This window comes from Schistocerca nitens, chromosome 1, assembly GCF_023898315.1.
Source record: "Schistocerca nitens isolate TAMUIC-IGC-003100 chromosome 1, iqSchNite1.1, whole genome shotgun sequence".
Taxonomy (NCBI): domain Eukaryota; kingdom Metazoa; phylum Arthropoda; class Insecta; order Orthoptera; family Acrididae; genus Schistocerca; species Schistocerca nitens.
Genome location: NC_064614.1, coordinates 811,802,134 through 811,819,137, shown reverse-complemented (window position 1 = coordinate 811,819,137; position 17,004 = coordinate 811,802,134). Strand labels below are relative to the sequence as shown.

Here is a 17,004-nt window from a genome sequence, read left to right as displayed (position 1 = left end):
GACATAATCAGGATTGAAAATTATTGTTAAGGGATATCCCCAGATAGATGTCCTCTCCAAATGGCAACTGTTCGAAAAGCACTCATTTGGTAAGAGACCTCTTGGCGCAAGTATACTTGCGTAATTCCCTCTATTTTTCCAGCTTCGTTTCCCAAATCGCGCCGAGACTTTTCCTTGTTGTCACTGTTGTATCATAACCATTGCTGTGAATGAATGACATCGAGGTCTCCTGCATATTACGCAACCAGGAACGGCAACTTTGTGTCCAGATACCAGCTTGCTATGGGTCGCCGGTCAGTGAATAGCGTGCTACAAGCATTGTCCCACCGTCAACGGCAACGGTTGAATCACTAGCGGGGTAGTCAAATGTCCCAGTATTGCATGCCTGGAACGTTACCCGCATTTTGCTTGCTCTTCAGGGAAATAACGATGCCTACGCCTAAAGGGTAGGTAGAGCCAGAGCCATCGTATGTATGCTGCCTGTTGAAACGGACACGACAGGATACGAATTCTTGTGCAATCCTATAAAGAATTTATTCCATTCGTAACTATAATTTTCCGCAAATCACTTAAGGAAGGAATTTTTCCAGCGACTGGAACAGAGCACCTCACACTCATCTACAGAAAAGGCAGAACTGATCAACATAAGGATCGCCTTGCATGACACGTTATTATGTGCAGTTGCGTTAAAAGTAATGATATACCTGGAACAGTATTATATCCTTGACAGGAACTGATATGTATTCCGAAACCACCGATTACGCCAAACACAACTGGCAGCCTCTACACGTGAGACCTAAAATTTTTGGTCATCATTATCAGCCATTCCACGTCCACTATTGGGTAGGATCTGCTCTACATTTTCCCATTCATTACCGTGTCGAGCTATAGGCAAACAGGTTCTGTTTTTGGATTTGGTGAATTTCAACTTTCGGGAAAGCTATCGAACGATTGGCATACTGACAGAACTAGATTTGGGTTCTTGTGGGGTGATTAGCACCCTACGTCCCCTCCCCACCTCTCTCTCCTCCCCACCCATCCCCTCTCCTCCCCCCGCCCCTGAGTATAATTTACCGTCACCCTTATTTTTAAGTGCCCCAGATTCCTAGGATTTTAAGAATACCGACAATGAAATATGTAAAATTTCGTGAAACATACGTCCCTTTAGTATAAACTTCCAAAAAACTACTATTCGGAAGAACATCGATTTAAAAGTATTCGTCCAACAACATGGTAAGCTGTGACTCTTCATGCTTTCCCGGTGGATATGTTATAAACAGTCTTCACGGATTTGCCGCCGGATAACGTTGTGCAAATTCCGTAATATTTCCTCGTAGCAACTGTCCTACATCTTCAGGTGGTTCAGCCTTGATGGTGACTAGTTCATGGTAGTAAGTTCATGTAATACCCAATTGAGTTCAGGTCTCTTTCACGATTTAATTGTCATAAACATAGATGCGATTAAATTGTCAATCTGTGTTTACAATAATCACAAACAGTGCGTACAGTTTTGGACATGTCGTGGCGTTATGCTTCTGTTGCCACAGCTGAACCAGTGGTTCCCAAACTGGGGGTGAAATCGAAAGGTTTTAATTATCTTCGCTCATGACGGACATGGCTGAATCCCAGTTGGTACTCCTGCATAAGTCCATATCGTGTAAGTATAAAGAGAGAAAAATGAACATCATGATCCGAGCATGAAAGGCGAAAGTATTTACCGGGACGCAGCTACGTGAGATACAGATACGAAAACACAGAGATGAATCCCTGATTCAGTCAGCAGAACTTAGATCCCAATATGCACCTAAGAGCTGCTCCAAAATAGACAGTATAAATGAGGTTGTCAGAAAAAAAACTAATCATGTATTGGTTTAAGAAGTATGAAAGAAGGTTGTATACATGGAAGAACCCAGGAGATACTAAAAGGTATCAGATAGATTATATAATGGTAAGACAGAGATTTAGGAACCAGGTTTTAAATTGTAAGACATTTCCAGGGGCAGATGTGGACTCTGACCACAATCTATTGGTTATGAACTGTAGATGAAAACTGAAGAAACTGCAAAAAGGTGGGAATTTAAGGAGATGGGACCTGGATAAACTGAGTAAACCAGAGGTTGTACAGAGTTTCAGGGAGAGCATAAGGGAACAATTGACAGGAATGGGGGAAAGAAATACAGTAGAAGAAGAATGGTTAACTCTGAGGGATAAAATAGTAAAGGCAGCAGAGGATCAAATAGGTAAAAAAACGAGGGCTAGTAGAAACCCTTGGGTAACAGAAGAAATATTGAATTTAATTGATGAAAGGAGAAAATATAAAAATGCAGTAAATGAAGCAGGCAAAAAGGAATACAAAGTCTCAAAAATGAGATAGACAGAAAGTGCAAAATGGCTAAGCAGGGATGGCTAGAGGACAAATGTAAGGATGTAGAGGCTTATCTCACTAGGGGTAAGATAGATACTGCCCACAGGAAAATTAAAGAGACCTTTGGAGATAGGAGAACCACTTGTATGAACATCAAGAGCTCAGATGGAAACCCAGTTCTAAGCAAAGAAGGGAAAGCAGAAAGGTGGAAGGAGTATATAGAGGGCGATGTACTTGAGGACAATATTATGGAAATGGAAGAGGATGTAGATGAAGATGAAATGGGAGATACGATACTGCGTGAAGAGTTTGACAGAGCACTGAATGACCTGAGTCGAAACAAGGCCCCCGGAGTAGACAACATTCCATTACAACTACTGACAGCCTTGGGAGAGCCAGTCCTGACAAAACTCTACCATCTGGTGAGCAAGATGTATGAGACAGGCGAAATACCCTCAGACTTCAAGAAGAATATAATAATTCCAATCCCAAAGAAAGCAGTTGTTGACAGATGTGAAAATTACCGAACTATCAGTTTAATAAGTCACAGCTGCAAAATACTAACGCGAATTCTTTACAGACGAATGGAAAAACTGATAGAAGCCGACCTCGGGGAAGATCAGTTTGGATTCCGTAGAAATGTTGGAACACGTGAGGCAATACTGACCCTACGACTTATCTTAGAAGAAAGATTAAGGAAAGGCAAACCTACGTTTCTAGCATTTGTAGACGTAGAGAAAGCTTTTGACAATGTTGATTGGAATACTCTCTTTCAAATTCTGAAGGTGGCAGGGGTAAAATACAGGGAGCGAAAGGCTATTTACAATTTGTACAGAAAGCAGATGGCAGTTATAAGAGTCGAGGGACATGAAAGGGAAGCAGTGGTTGGGAAGGGAGTGAGACAGGGTTGTAGCATCTCCCCGATGTTATTCAATCTATATATTGAGCAAGCAATAAAGGAAAAAAAAGAAAAGTTCGGAGTAGGTATTAAAATCCACGGAGAAGAAATAAAAACTTTGAGGTTCGCCGATGACATTGTGATTCTGTCAGAGACAGCAAAGGACTTGGAAGAGCAGTTGAACGGAATGGACAGTGTCTTGAAAGGAGGGTATAAGATGAACATCAACAAAACCAAAACTAGGATAATGGAATGTAGTCTAATTAAGTCGGGTGATGCTGAGGGAATTAGATTAGGAAATGAGATACTTAAAGTAGTAGAAGAGTTTTGCTATTTGGGGAGCAAAATAACTGATAATGGTCGAAGTAGATAGGATATAAAATGTAGACTGGTAATGGCAAGGAAAACGTTTCTGAAGAAGAAAAATTTGTTAACATCGAGTGTAGATTTAAGTGTCAGGAAGTCGTTTCTGAAAGTATTTGTATGGAGTGTAGCCATGTATGGAAGTGAAACGTGGACGATAAATAGTTAAGACAAGAAGAGAATAGAAGCTTTCGAAATGTGGTGCTACAGAAGAATGCTGAAGATTAGATGGGTAGATCACATATCTAATGAGGAGGTATTTAATAGAATTGGGGAGAAGAGGAGCTTGTTGCACAACTTGACTAGAAGAAGGGATCGGTTGGTAGGACATGTTCTGAGACATCGAGGGATCACCAATTTAGTATTGGAGGGCAGCGTGGAGGGTAAAAATCGTAGAGGGAGACCAAGAGATGAATACACTGAGCAGATTCAGAAGGATGTAGGCTGCAGTAGGTACTGGGAGATGAAGAAGCTTGCACAGGATAGAGTAGCATGGAGAGCTGCATCAAACCAGTCTCAGGACTGAAGACCACAACAACAACAACATGTATTATGTTTGTAGAACAAAAATTGACTATATTTTTTTTTCTCAATCCTGCAACACTTTCTGTATCTAAAGTGGTGCTTAAAATCAGCTATTCACCCTTGGCATAGGTCGTAACATTCTGAGAGCAGGACTGGTAATCGAAGTAAAGCTTGGGTTGTGATTGCTGGGTGTTGTGGAGAGGGGCTGGAGGAGGGCGGGTTGTGTTGAGGGGATTACGGTTGGAGGGCAGTGGAAGGAGAGAGAGGCGTCGAAGCTGCAGCAGCGATTGGCTGCGTGTCCCCTCGACACACAACTTCAAAATATAAATTTGTAGTTCATGCATAACTAAAGTAGAATGACAACTACGGTAAAGAAAACAATCGTTCTAGTAATACCGGAAGTGAAGGATTTAGGTAGTCTGATTTAGGTAGTCTGAAAACTACATCTCCAGCGGACCATAACTTTTATTTTAATTTTAGTGAGACACCTGTCTTTCCTGTAACACGATTACTACAGTTCAGTTAAACTATTTAGTATCACGTTGGGCTGTTGCTACGGCCTGTGTTCGGACGACTGCAATTTCGCAAGTTATTCATAGAAACTTGCATTAAAATGCCGTCTGGGTGCTCTCCTTTGCCTTTCGTTTTTTAATACACACGATTACCGCAATAGTATTTCATTCTGTTAGTAAATGTAGTGTCAAACTAAATCTTGGTTGTGGTCTCCCGTTCGAAGATTCTTGATGCTAGTCTCAATCATCTCTCTTCGTTCGTACCAACAATGAAAATGTCCGTAACACGATAATATTATTTGGCTCAGATAGTATAGTGCCGGTAGTCCTATATTTAATATTACAGTGTCGTCTCTTCGTGTGGTGCGAGAGTATAACAGAACCAAAACTTTACTTCCATCGCTCTGTCGTCACGTTATCTCTGAACACAAAATTCAATGGATTAATACAAAAATAACGAAGAAGAATTGTTTTTAACTTTTACATTTTTTATTGCTTCGAGCACCATAGTTAATACAGCACCAAGCATGAACTCTTAATACAGTACCTGATAAGTCTGACTTTAGTTTTTGCTTATGCTATGATTATAAAACGTTTAGGCCTCTTGTAATGGCGGCTAATTTTATATGGCGGAGCTCATCACAAATAGCTTAATTCAACGAGCTGATGAACGCGAAATTGGCGTTGTCTTTGTCTCCGTCAGAAGAAAGGCAATTGAACATCCAGAGAGTAAAAATACATCTTTCCCTTGCTCTGCGGCGTGGAGGAAAATATCTTTAAGATTATATTGTAAAAACTTGAAACTGACAATGCTGGAGGCATAAAAATAGACACATCTATCATGTGCATATCTCTTAGGTGGTTTGATGAAAATTCCTGACGGAAGTCTGCGATGTTAATGACATTAGTGTATTTCTATTTAGATTACACAACGAATTGAAAAATCACATTACATGTTTCGTCTCTCCCCATATTTGCACACGAACTTAGTTCAGAAATGTTTTCATTTTGGAACTATGGAAATTTGTGGCAAGTTCCTGTTGGACCAAACAGCTGTCATCGGTCCCTAGGTTTACTCTAAGAACACACACCAATGCCCCAGGGAGGACTCTTAACCTGAGACGGTGGGGAGCCGCGCGAACCGAGGCAAGGCGCCAGACCGCGCGTCTTGTAAGTTAGTATTAGGAATAGGAAGAGCTAAAACATGCGACGTGGCGTAATACAGTGAAAAGTCATAGCTCGTGGCACTGACAAATTATTTCACAGTACACGGCGTAGAACTAATTATCAGATGCCACCAATGTTGTTAAAGTTCAGACTTTCTGTCAAGTCAAGATGCTCCAATAATGATACAGAAGCGGTGAAGGATGCATGGCTAAAGATCAGAAGAGGAAGTCCGTCTATTTAAAGTCTCCTCTTTGTGTTGCATCCAGTTTCTTTCAGTATATAGTAGAACTTTTTAAACATCGTTCTGTTGCAGAAACTTTTGTTATCTTGGTGAAACAGGTTGTTGGAAGTCGTTCGTCACAGCGTGCTTTAAGCGATACGTATAGGTGCTATCAGCATAGCGGCCCGCGTGCTCACGCAAGGGCGAGGCCACGCTATTCTAACGCAGGCACACAACAAGTTGTCGGGCCGAGAACGGCCAACAGGCAGCCTCGCTGCTTTCCCGCCATCCGCAGTCGAGTCCGGCTGGAGGGGCAAGCCTAGGAGGGGAAGCGCTGAACGAGACTTTCAGGAGAGGTGGGGTGGGGAGGTGAGCCACAGGCGGCAAGGGCAGCGGCGCCGGCGAAAGGGGAAGGGGAAGGTACGGAGGGAGGGATAGCGAGCGAGCCGAACCAAGCCTGCACGCAGTGGCGTCCTCTCGCATGAGTCGCGCGATCGTCTGTTGTTAGTGCTGTAGGAATCTAGCAAGAAACGACAAGACGTGTTGCCACCGTTGCAGTTACACCTGACACCATGAGGGAACATTCGATAAAGGTGAGTTGAGGCAAATGTTTTCAGTGTGTGCCGGCTTTTCTTTACGGAGTACCGCCTTGCACCACCTTGTGAAACGTGGAGATGCGACCGGCTAACTGAGGAAGACGCCGCCACGCGGCCTCGTTGCTCGCTTCCGGTTCTTAATGGCGGGCACCATTTGAAGGATGGAGTTCTAAACCATGTTGGGAAACGTGCGTGTACTGGGCAGTGCGTGTATTTGGGGAGTTTCTCGTTAGTGGTATTCATCGATTTTAGGAACCTGTGGTTGAAGAAGTTACTGAAGTGTGTACTGTTGTAAGTGCCGCAGAAAGTAGAAAGGCTGTGAATGGCATCCGGCTGCTGGACAAGAATCAAGACGCTGTGCTCAGTTAGTATGGCCTCTGTTTCGTTGATGGAAAAGTTCTAAGTGGTTGGTGCCAAGGCTAGGTTTGTTACTTGAATATGCTTAATGTTTTGTCATCCGTGAAACACGTTGAATGCGTTCGTAGAAATACTTGCTGCACGTGCTTTCGCACATATCTTGTCGGTTTTTGGTATTCGTGTGCTTGCCCAATTAAAAACTTCTCCCTCCCCCCCCCCCCTTATTCCATGGATGGTTTGTACTGGTTGTCTTGAGATGTTCGTTGTACTCCAACCAGATCAGATCGTTGTCAGACGTGCAGTCTGTCTGAGGTCCAGCCATCCCTCACAATTAAGCTAATTAGCAGTTTAAATGGCAGAGTAGTTCATCCGGGTACCGGCGTGGTGGTCGACAAAAACTCTACATTGTGCTGGCTGCCTCCGTCGGTATCAGCGGCGGCGGCAGCGCGGTCGCCGTGCGAAGTGTGGCAACACTGCGGGCCCAGCCTGCCTGTGCTGCGCAGCGGCGGCGGCAGATGTTTCGCTTCCTGCCCCTAACGCCTGCCGAGCCTAACCATCGCGTCTTTGCCTGCGCACGGGACTGTGAGGGAAACGTGGGGGGACCGGTGGGAAGTGTGTGGGGGGAGGGAGCAGGCCGGCTGCTAGGGAGAAGCTGAGTAGCCCCATGGAAACGTTCGAGTTAATGGTGAGAGCGAAGACGCGTATTGGCCGGCGGAGTGTATTCATGGGGGCTTCGCGCTTCTGATTTTGAGAATAAGTGTGCGACCGGTAAAGCTCAAATCTCAGGGGTGTAACGAAATGGGCGTGAGAAACGTGAGTAGTTCATAGCATTGTGGTCGCTGATTCACCGGCGTGAAAACGTGCCTTATGTCATGAGTGAAACGTCATGCGCGTTTGTGTTTCTCAGATTGCAGCGTACAGTGTGAACAGGAAACGCGTCAGCCAGGTCTCGTCTCCTGGAATTTGTCGCCAGAGAACTGCTGGAGTGCCTTCTGTGGTGCACCTTCGCTTACGTGCTACCAGTGAAGTCCACAGAAAAATTTATTTCGATCATTGTTTAAGTTTCGTTTCGTGTGATGTGAAATTAACGTGAAGTTAAATGACACGTTCAGTATTGCCATTAGCGACTGTGTAAATAATGCTGTGTTTCGCCCTGTGATGTAGCACGTTCTGCAGGGTAATGTGAGAAGTCATTCCCAACCTGTGCGCGGGTCTAACACAAATACTCTTGTCATCCATTTCATACGGAAATGTTTCCACGTCTCAACCAAATTCAGCTACAGAAAGAATGTAAATATGCTGTCTGTGGCGTTTGTTTTGGAAGCATGAATGTTTTTCCACCTTACAATCCTGCTTTGTGTAGTTGAGAATTTCATAGCTCTCTTGGCAAGCACATTAAATTGTATCTACAAAATGCGTACTGCTTTACTGTTGTAAGAGGGACATCAGAGCGACTGGCATACCTCAGTAGCTTACTGTCTTCTCGCCTAAAAGCACACTGCTTTCATGATTGATCCTGATTGATAGTAGCGCGGCTTGTGAACTTTTAATGATTAGTTCCGTCCGTTGCTAATCACTGTGCATTTGAAGTTTAAAAAAGACTTGTATCCGGGCACTATTTAGCCAGATGACAAATGAAGTGCTTTGACATAGGTCTGTTGAATCAAATCACCCAACTAATGAATGCTCTGTATGATATGAAATGGGTATTATGAATCGTCCCCTCTCAGAATTTTCGTGTACTAAATTTGTCACGGCACGAAAGGTCCCTATCGACGTGCTTTTGGTAATGCGGCCCAACGAATCTAAGGGAAATATTGTGAACGAACCGTGTCGACCGTGTTACATAGCACACGTAGTTGCTACCTGGGAGAGAAGTTCCATAAATTAGAAATTTAGCCGAAATAGTTGTATATGATGGGTTAACTAAAGTAGTTTTTGTTGTTTTGAATCAAGTTTACATGTAGCCTCCAGTCTCCCCACAAAAAATTGTAACATGTAATGTAGACTATTCTATATTCTGTATTTAGTACATACTGACGCGCTGCTTTGACTGGTTCAGCCTTTCATAACTCAGGACAAAATTCATATTTGTATATTTTGTGGCACATTTACAATTATCAAAGAGGAAAAATTACCGTAATACACACATTCTCATCAGCGGAAGTATGTATATCGTTCGTATCGCTGCGGTTTATAGTGGTTTTGGTGTTTCACATCGCAATATATTAAAATCTGTCCTAAAGGTCCAGAGAAAAGTAAAGCCCCCATGATATTGATTGTTCATAGTTGATACTCTGTTAATTCAGGAGAATAGGCAGTAAAACATCCTTAGCTCAGTGGTCAGGGCAGGAATGCCGGATTGCTTGCATGGCGGTAGGCTAGTGAAGACGGTTGCGATGCTTTCCCCTAACTCGCTGAAGTGTAGAGTAATTGGGCACTTGCTTTTACTGCTTTTGGGGACATGGTGAACGTTTCCTTGCTGTTAGCAAAAACCTCCAACAAAAAACTGGGTAATGGTGACAAGATTCATAGTTCCATTTTACTATTATTACTTCAGAAAATTGTTCGACCAATCTGAAGTAAAACCTGCACATTAAGTCAAACCAGCACGTTTTTTCATAATCATGAGTGAGGTCCAAATCGAAGTCCAGACATCCTGCCTCCTTGTTTTCCGCAAACTAGTTCAGTAGTGCCCCTCCCAGCTCCTTGTAGTTTACTCGTACTTGGTCAGTATTTTAACAGTCGACTAGACATAAAACACGTACCTTCCTTTCGCCATACCTAGGCATCGGCACAGGATAATGCACTCGGAAGACACCATGGGGGACAAATTACCCACAGGTGCTGAGACGGGTTGAAATTCAATGAGTAATGAATATTATGAAGCTATTGTTGGGTAAGCAGCCCATTTCTCCAGGCGCACGTTTCGTTGCCATTATCACGATGTAAGTCGCTCTAGCCCTTAACACGCATTACTAAAAACAAAGTTTGTGGTATTGCCACCTTTTTTGACACTTATTTTTTGACACTTTCTGGCCTTACGAGACGCTTATAGCCGACGAAGAGGCGAGCAAAGAATGTTTGTCGTCTGACAATGTAGAGCAATGATCAAATGGTAACAGGTTTTCATTATAAGCTAGTCAATCGGTGATCAACCACACACTGTTCGGCTACAATTTTTATGAGACTGTTGTACTCGGAGCCGTTCAACTGTCGGGGCTATTTCCGTTAGGTCTTCCGTATATGAAACTTCCTGGCAGATTAAAACTGTGTGCCCGACCGAGACTCGAACTCGGGACCGAGTCTCGGTCGGGCACACAGTTTTAATCTGCCAGGAAGTTTCATATCAGCGCACACTCCGCTGCAGAGTGAAAATCTCATTCTGGAAACATCTTCCGTATATGTTCAAACACCCATTACCTCGGGTATAGAAAGCGTTGTTTCTCTTCAGTTTACTGCTACCCTCTTGTTGCTGCAATATACCTCCTAATTAATTACGTGAGTGGGGTGGCCAGGTTTCGGGAGGAAATCATCCATCGTATCTGTACATTTTGGCACCGGGCACAAATCGACGAGCAGTATTGAAGTATCGATCGAGAAAAGGTTTTGTAAGCTACACCTTTAATGTGGACCAAATTTGCTGAGGGTTATTCCAGTGAACTTCGTCTGCCTTTCTTGGAATTAGTTGTAAGTGACCGTCCAACTTGAAACTGCTCCATACTCGCAGATCTGAAATAAAACCTGAAAACCCCCCTCCTCACTTAGACGGTGTACTGCGGTAACACGGATGTAGCAGTAAATTGGAACAAACGTTTTCACTGATTGTTCGACAATCGTCTTAAGAGTCGGCCCTCTGCTGGTCTTCCTTCGTTCCGCCGCAATTGTCTAGCTTTGCGACTTCTCTGTATACAACAGCATCATACGTCAATAGCCTCATGGAACACATTATGCGCTCCATCAATTATATGTGGTATGAATAATAAATGTAACACATTCTCTTAACTTTTGGCCACTTTTTACAACAGTTTTTTGGGCTATCAAGATATTGCTTCTTCACGTGACACAATCTCCATTCCTTCTCGCCCCTCATTTGATTATTTTTCAGTTTCTTTCGATATTACAGATAACCACGGCAACAATTTCCTTACGTTGCGAATTTGCTTTATATTGCATCATCCGTAATTATTTTCAGGTTTCCTTCTGATAATCTCTAAGGCTTCTGTGGTTAGTTAAAATTTCGTGACATGGTTTTTATTCATTGAGTGACGTAGTTCGCTAGTTACACAAACAAAACTTTCAAAAACAGTATTTTCCACAGTATTAGTAACGTTTTGTAGAAGTGTGTGTTCCAAATATTAGATACTGACGTCAAAAGTGTTCCTGCTGTACATTTGTGGTTGTGCTTTTCTGTCTGCACTCCATAGATTCATTGCTCCAGAAAGAGTTCGGATCTTCCGTAGTTACTTCGGATACCCACTGTTCATGTACGTACTTAATATATAAAGGCCTTTTGATTATTATGTACATGAACAGTGGATGTCAGACAAGATGGCAGAAATCAACGTGAGCAATTATATTCTAGTGTACGAAATCTTGGACATCATTTTATACTAGTTTTCTTCCCTGGAGTTAATTACCGATCGTAAATGTGGGGAACGAAGCTATTAATATACTAATTTCTCAGGTTTATCGAATGAGTGAAGACACCTTTGATTTACTGTAACGAGATTTGTATACGTATTTTACTCTTTTTTTCCTCCTTACAGCGCCGTTAAAGTTATTGGTGCGCAGCTATTTATTATTGTCCTACCTTTCCTGAATTAAATAGGTATATACATCTTTTCACGTAATAGCATATAGTTAAATATTAATTTGCAATATTGTCTGAATAGATCTGGCAAATACAGTAGTGCAGAAGGTATTTAATTGGCTGTTCGTAAACCACGCAGTTTGAATGTCTTCTACTTACTCGTCAGAGATAATCTACAACGCAAATGTTGAAGTGTCACAATTATCGTCCTTATTACAGCGTATGGAATTTGAGAAATATTAAACTTTAAGTGGAATACACTTCTGAATTCATTTGTAAGACACGCTTCATTTAGAAACAGGCGATTGTATAACGAAGACATCTGCTTTTATTGTGTTGGTAATAAGACTTTCTACAACAGAATCTGTGTTTGATTGTTGTGGGGTAACACAGCAGTTATTTTAGTGTTTTAAGAATTGAAAGAATCTGGAAGCTTGTGTATTGTAGCTTGTTCCAGTGTAAAAAGATCAAATAAGTGAAAGAAAGCAATTTTTAATTCGTGACAGTGTCTGGCAGTCTGTTGGACTTTATTTAACGACGTCTTGGCGTTCCAGCGTTCCAAGAATACCTTTTTCAAGTAGTGGGCACAAAATGGAGATTAAACTGTCGCCTAGCCAATGCTCTCCATTGAGAAGCGGACGGAAAGTAAGCTGTCATGTTACATATTAATTTATATTATTCGTAGTCTGCTGCATATGCGTAGTTGCATATCCCGAGTTTCAGTAATCTTCAAAAGTTTGCTTGTTTCTCTAACTGTACGTTTGTGTGAGGGTAGTATTTTCCTGATATCAAATCGGATTTACGAATAACTTCCCACAGCGTTTTAAGGTGCATTAGATAGCCTAAAGATGTTTTACGGGTAGCAACCCTTGTCATTGTCACAGTTCGCGGTTGACGTACGTGTTTTATTGTAGATCCTTAAATTACGAATTGATTATTTTGCATTGTTTTGTCTCATTCGTTGTACATTGATTACTGAATCTTCAGTCTCGATAATAGATTTTCAAAAGGTTGTTGATGAAGCGCCATACCTGCAGTGAATGAGGGACTTAGAGGTTATCATGATTAGTTTCTTTGTTTTATATACATACTTCAGGATATTCGCACATCGTTAATTACCTTTTCGATGAATTTGTTACATTAGATAGTTCCCTGAAAGTACTCCTGACGTAATCTATATTCGATGAGTCCGTGTTGCTGACAACTTTTTAAGTAAATAACGACTGCACGTTATGCTTAACTTCCCTTTGGAGGTTAGGGCAGCAAAGTGTAGAATCAATGTAAGATATCAGTGAGAGACCAGTATCAAATTAGACAGTCGGTTTATGAATAAAATGTCACTGTATTGACTGCGTATTCGATTCTTTACGTATTTTCGCAAAAATTGTGCCGTCGTTCAGCTTCTTTATTGATATATCGTAATTAGCCTCGTTCGTTTCACGCTGTGAAAGTTGTCAATGAACGCTCATTTGCAGTAGTGAATCTTGGGGAAACTTCGCTTTGCAGTGTTCCATAATATTTTAATTTTGAGTGTATGAACTACCGCCTTCGAAGACATACGGAATGCTCTAAATTAGTTAAGAGGAACTACTCGTTTCTCCAACGGCAACTTGCTTTTTTGTTGTGATACAGATTGGTTACAGATGTAATGAAAAACAGGTATCTGAATGATCACGTTTTTAGCCTTTCCAGATCTCCGTTGTCTATTCTGTAAATTCGAAACACTTGCAGATTATTGGCACTATAATGTGTAAATAAGGTAATGTCTTTAAATACACTTTTAAAAGTTAGAGAAGAAACTGTTACTGCAAGCCTATGTTGTTCTTAGGTGTAGTTGTGGCAGTCCTGAATAAAGTGTCATGAATTATTTAATTCTGTGATCCTTCGTGATAACAACTCGCCGTAGGACATGTGAGTATATTCAAATTTAAAAGAAATGTTCACACATTAAAGCCGTGTGATAAACATACGTGGTGATTGCAATAACAATGTAGCTATTACGTAGTAATTTTAGAATATTAATGCTCAGCCAAGATTGTCAGCCATGGCTTCGCAGTCACCACGAAACCAACATCAACATGTATTGGAGAAAAACCGAAGGTAATATGACTGGATAAGGTGACAAAAGTCGGTATTCCCTTTAAAGTTCCTTTAATTTAGGTGAGTCTCACAACATAATCAGGCGGGCCTCTAGTTCCATTTATTTCAGTAAATTTGCAAAAGTTAGTAGACGGTAAATTGAGGCCATGGTTCAGATTAATTTCAGGGGTAAGACAAGGCTGCAACTTGTCTCCACTGTTGTTCATATTATTTATGGATCATATGTTGAAAACAATAGACTGGCTGGGTGAGATTAAGGTATGTGAACACAAAATAAGCAGTATTGCATATGCGGATGACTTAGTTGTGATGGCAGATTCGATTGAAAGTTTGCAGAGTAATATTTCAGAGCTAGATCAGAAATGTAACGACTATGGTATGAAGATTAGCATCTCCAAAACGAAAGTAATGCCAGTGGGAAAGACATATAAACCGGTTGAGTGCCAAATAGGAGGAACAAAGTTAGAACATGTGGACGGTTTCAAGTACTTACGATGCATATTCTCACAGGATGGCAACATAGTGAAAGAACTGGAAGTGAGGTGTAGCAAAGCTAATTCAGGGAGCGCTCAGCTACGATCTAGTCTCTTCTGCAAGAAGGAAGTCAGTACCAAGACTAAGTTATCTGTGCACCGTTCAATCTTTCGACCAACTTTGTTGTATGGGAGCGAAAGCTGGGTGGATTCAGGTTACCTTATCAACAAGGTTGAGGTTACGGATATGAAAGTAGCTAGGATGAGTGCAGGTACTGGTAGACGGTGACAATGGCAGGAGGGTGTCCACAATGAGGAAATCAAAGAAAAACTGGGAATGAACTCTATAGATGTAGCAGTCAGGACGAACAGGCTTAGATGGTGGGGTCATGTTACACGCATGGGAGAAGCAAGGTTACCCAAGAGACTCGTGGGTTCAGCGGTAGAGGGTAGGGGGAGTCGGGGTAGACCAAGGAGAAGGTACCTGGATTCGGTTAAGTATGATTTTGAAGTAAAAGGCTTAACATCAGAAGAGGCACCAATGTTAGCACTGAATAGGGGATCATGGTGGAATTTTACAAGGGGGACTATGCTCCAGACTGAACGCTGTAAGGCATAATCAGTCTTAAATGATGCAAAAGAAAAGCCTGAACCTTTTCAGTCAGTGTCGTCAGTCAGAAGGTGATAGCCCTGTGGGCATAATGCAGTTTCAATGTAAGAATCCGCGGCTTCTTACATGCTGACATATGGTTTATTAAACTGCTACCAACAGCCGCTTTTGACGTGACATTTCTTGTGCTGTGCCGGGGTTGTCCCAGACATCAAGGAATGAAAGCATGAAAAATAAAAGTTAATACAGCCAGTATTCAAATCGTAATGGTAACTGCAGTTTCAGCGAGCTTTTTGTTTCACTAATCTGTTCGCTATAATAAGTGCAAGTCAGCGCAAAGGGGATTGTGAGAAACTGGATACTATCTCGTTACAGTAAATCATGTTGCCCCACGCACGAAGAGTGGGTTAGCGGTGAGGCGGTGGATGAGTCAGTGCAGGCCCCAGTAGCGGTTGTCGCCTCCGCCCGCTGGCGATGTGCTCACCCCCCCCCCCCCCCCCACGTTTTCCGGCCGTGGTAAATATTAGATCGACAATATCGAACGGGCGGGGCGCTGTGGGTGCGCGCGACGCGTCAGGGGGCTGGGGCCTCGCGTGACGTCAGCACAACACTGACTCACGCCCATACCAACATCGTCGTTCCCCTCGGCCTTGCCGCTGTGCGGGCGGGACGCATCAGTCAGCAGCTGCTCGGGGCACACTGCAAGGAAGGTCGTGGTAGCGTGCCAAGGAAGGCGGCTTAACGTCGTGCGAGCCACTGGTGACATACTTCTTACTCACTGAAAATGTAATGTTGTCTTCTGTGAATTTTGCGTCGCACGGTTTCAGTACCACACCTATGAATTATAACAGTAGCGCCTTTTGTTTGAAACTTTATATTTATTGCTGTCCTGGAAAGTGGGAACGGCAAACTGTTTTTGCTGTGGAGATTGTAACACTCCATAACATTTCAAGTCCCTCAGATGTTATTAGCGGTATCAACATGTAAACAAGTCGACATTAGCTGATACCAGAAGCAGGATGACTCCCACTTGCAGCCGTGATTCACTAGTAGCAGACCATACAATAGTAGCGGTCGCAAGTATACACAAAGCAGTCAGAATTGATGATTTATGGCTACTGCTACATATATTTTCATACCACAGTGTGGTGACAACCCATTGAAACATCCACATGTTAGTATGAGAGTAACGTAGATGATAGAGACTCCATACAAATGGTATGCTATTACATGCTAGAGATTTTTATGGGCAGTGCGATCAAAAAGCATGGCTGGTGAAGGTTCTCTTTGTTTCGGGTAATGACGTTCAGAGATCACTTACGCCGTTCGCTGTACACATTGAGTTGCCCTGATTCAGCATTTTTCTCTCCTGTATTTACAAGTATTCTATCGAGATAAATGGCCCATCGTCCATGTATTTGCTCCTTCTGTCCTACCGACATTTATAGACTGGAATTAATTATGTACTTCACTGTTATTTCCCTGGTACTTTTTTAGCTCGAAAGCTCAGTAATTGTCTACAACGCTGTGTCAGATAAGGCAAATTGTGGATTTGGATTATACGGTATGGTAGAATATAAATTTGACTTATTCAGAATTCTGAGTAAATATAGCAGAAAGGATACAAAATTACATGATATTTACAGGTACCGTACCATCAGACTGTTTGCCAGGTAATGACATGCGGAACCGTTATTTTCCGGCGAACTAACGTGGTGGGCATCACACAACCTTCCACATACGAAACTCGCGACAAGTGACATCGAAGATGCCACACTATTCGAATACACCATACTTCTTACTTCCCTTGGATTATATCCTTCAGGAAGACACCCACCCCAAGTCAATGTACCTTGAAGAGGCACTGGAGTTGAGGGATTTTGTCAAGGGTGTTAACTTCGTCTAAAAGCACTCAATTTCTTCTAAAAAATGGTTTTAAATGGCTCTGAGCACCATCTGACTTAACATCGGAGGTCATCAGTCCCCTAGAACTTAGAACTACTTA

The 17,004-nt window shown here is 42.3% G+C and overlaps 1 protein-coding gene across 5 annotated transcripts in view; it reads left to right on the top strand.

Moving 5' to 3' along the window:
• Positions 1 to 6,503: 6,503 nt before the first annotated feature.
• Positions 6,504 to 17,004, top strand: part of LOC126262599 (polypyrimidine tract-binding protein 1) — a 267,901-nt gene continuing 257,400 nt past the window's right edge. For 4 of the 5 annotated variants that reach the window (XM_049959377.1, XM_049959370.1, XM_049959355.1 and 1 more), the window contains exon 1: positions 6,504 to 6,643. In XM_049959377.1, the coding sequence (XP_049815334.1) occupies positions 6,623 to 6,643 (21 nt within the window). In that variant the 5' untranslated portion in view covers positions 6,504 to 6,622. Of the gene's footprint in view, positions 6,644 to 7,786; positions 7,817 to 17,004 lie in introns of those variants that run through there. The other variant, XM_049959363.1, reaches the window with a different exon arrangement.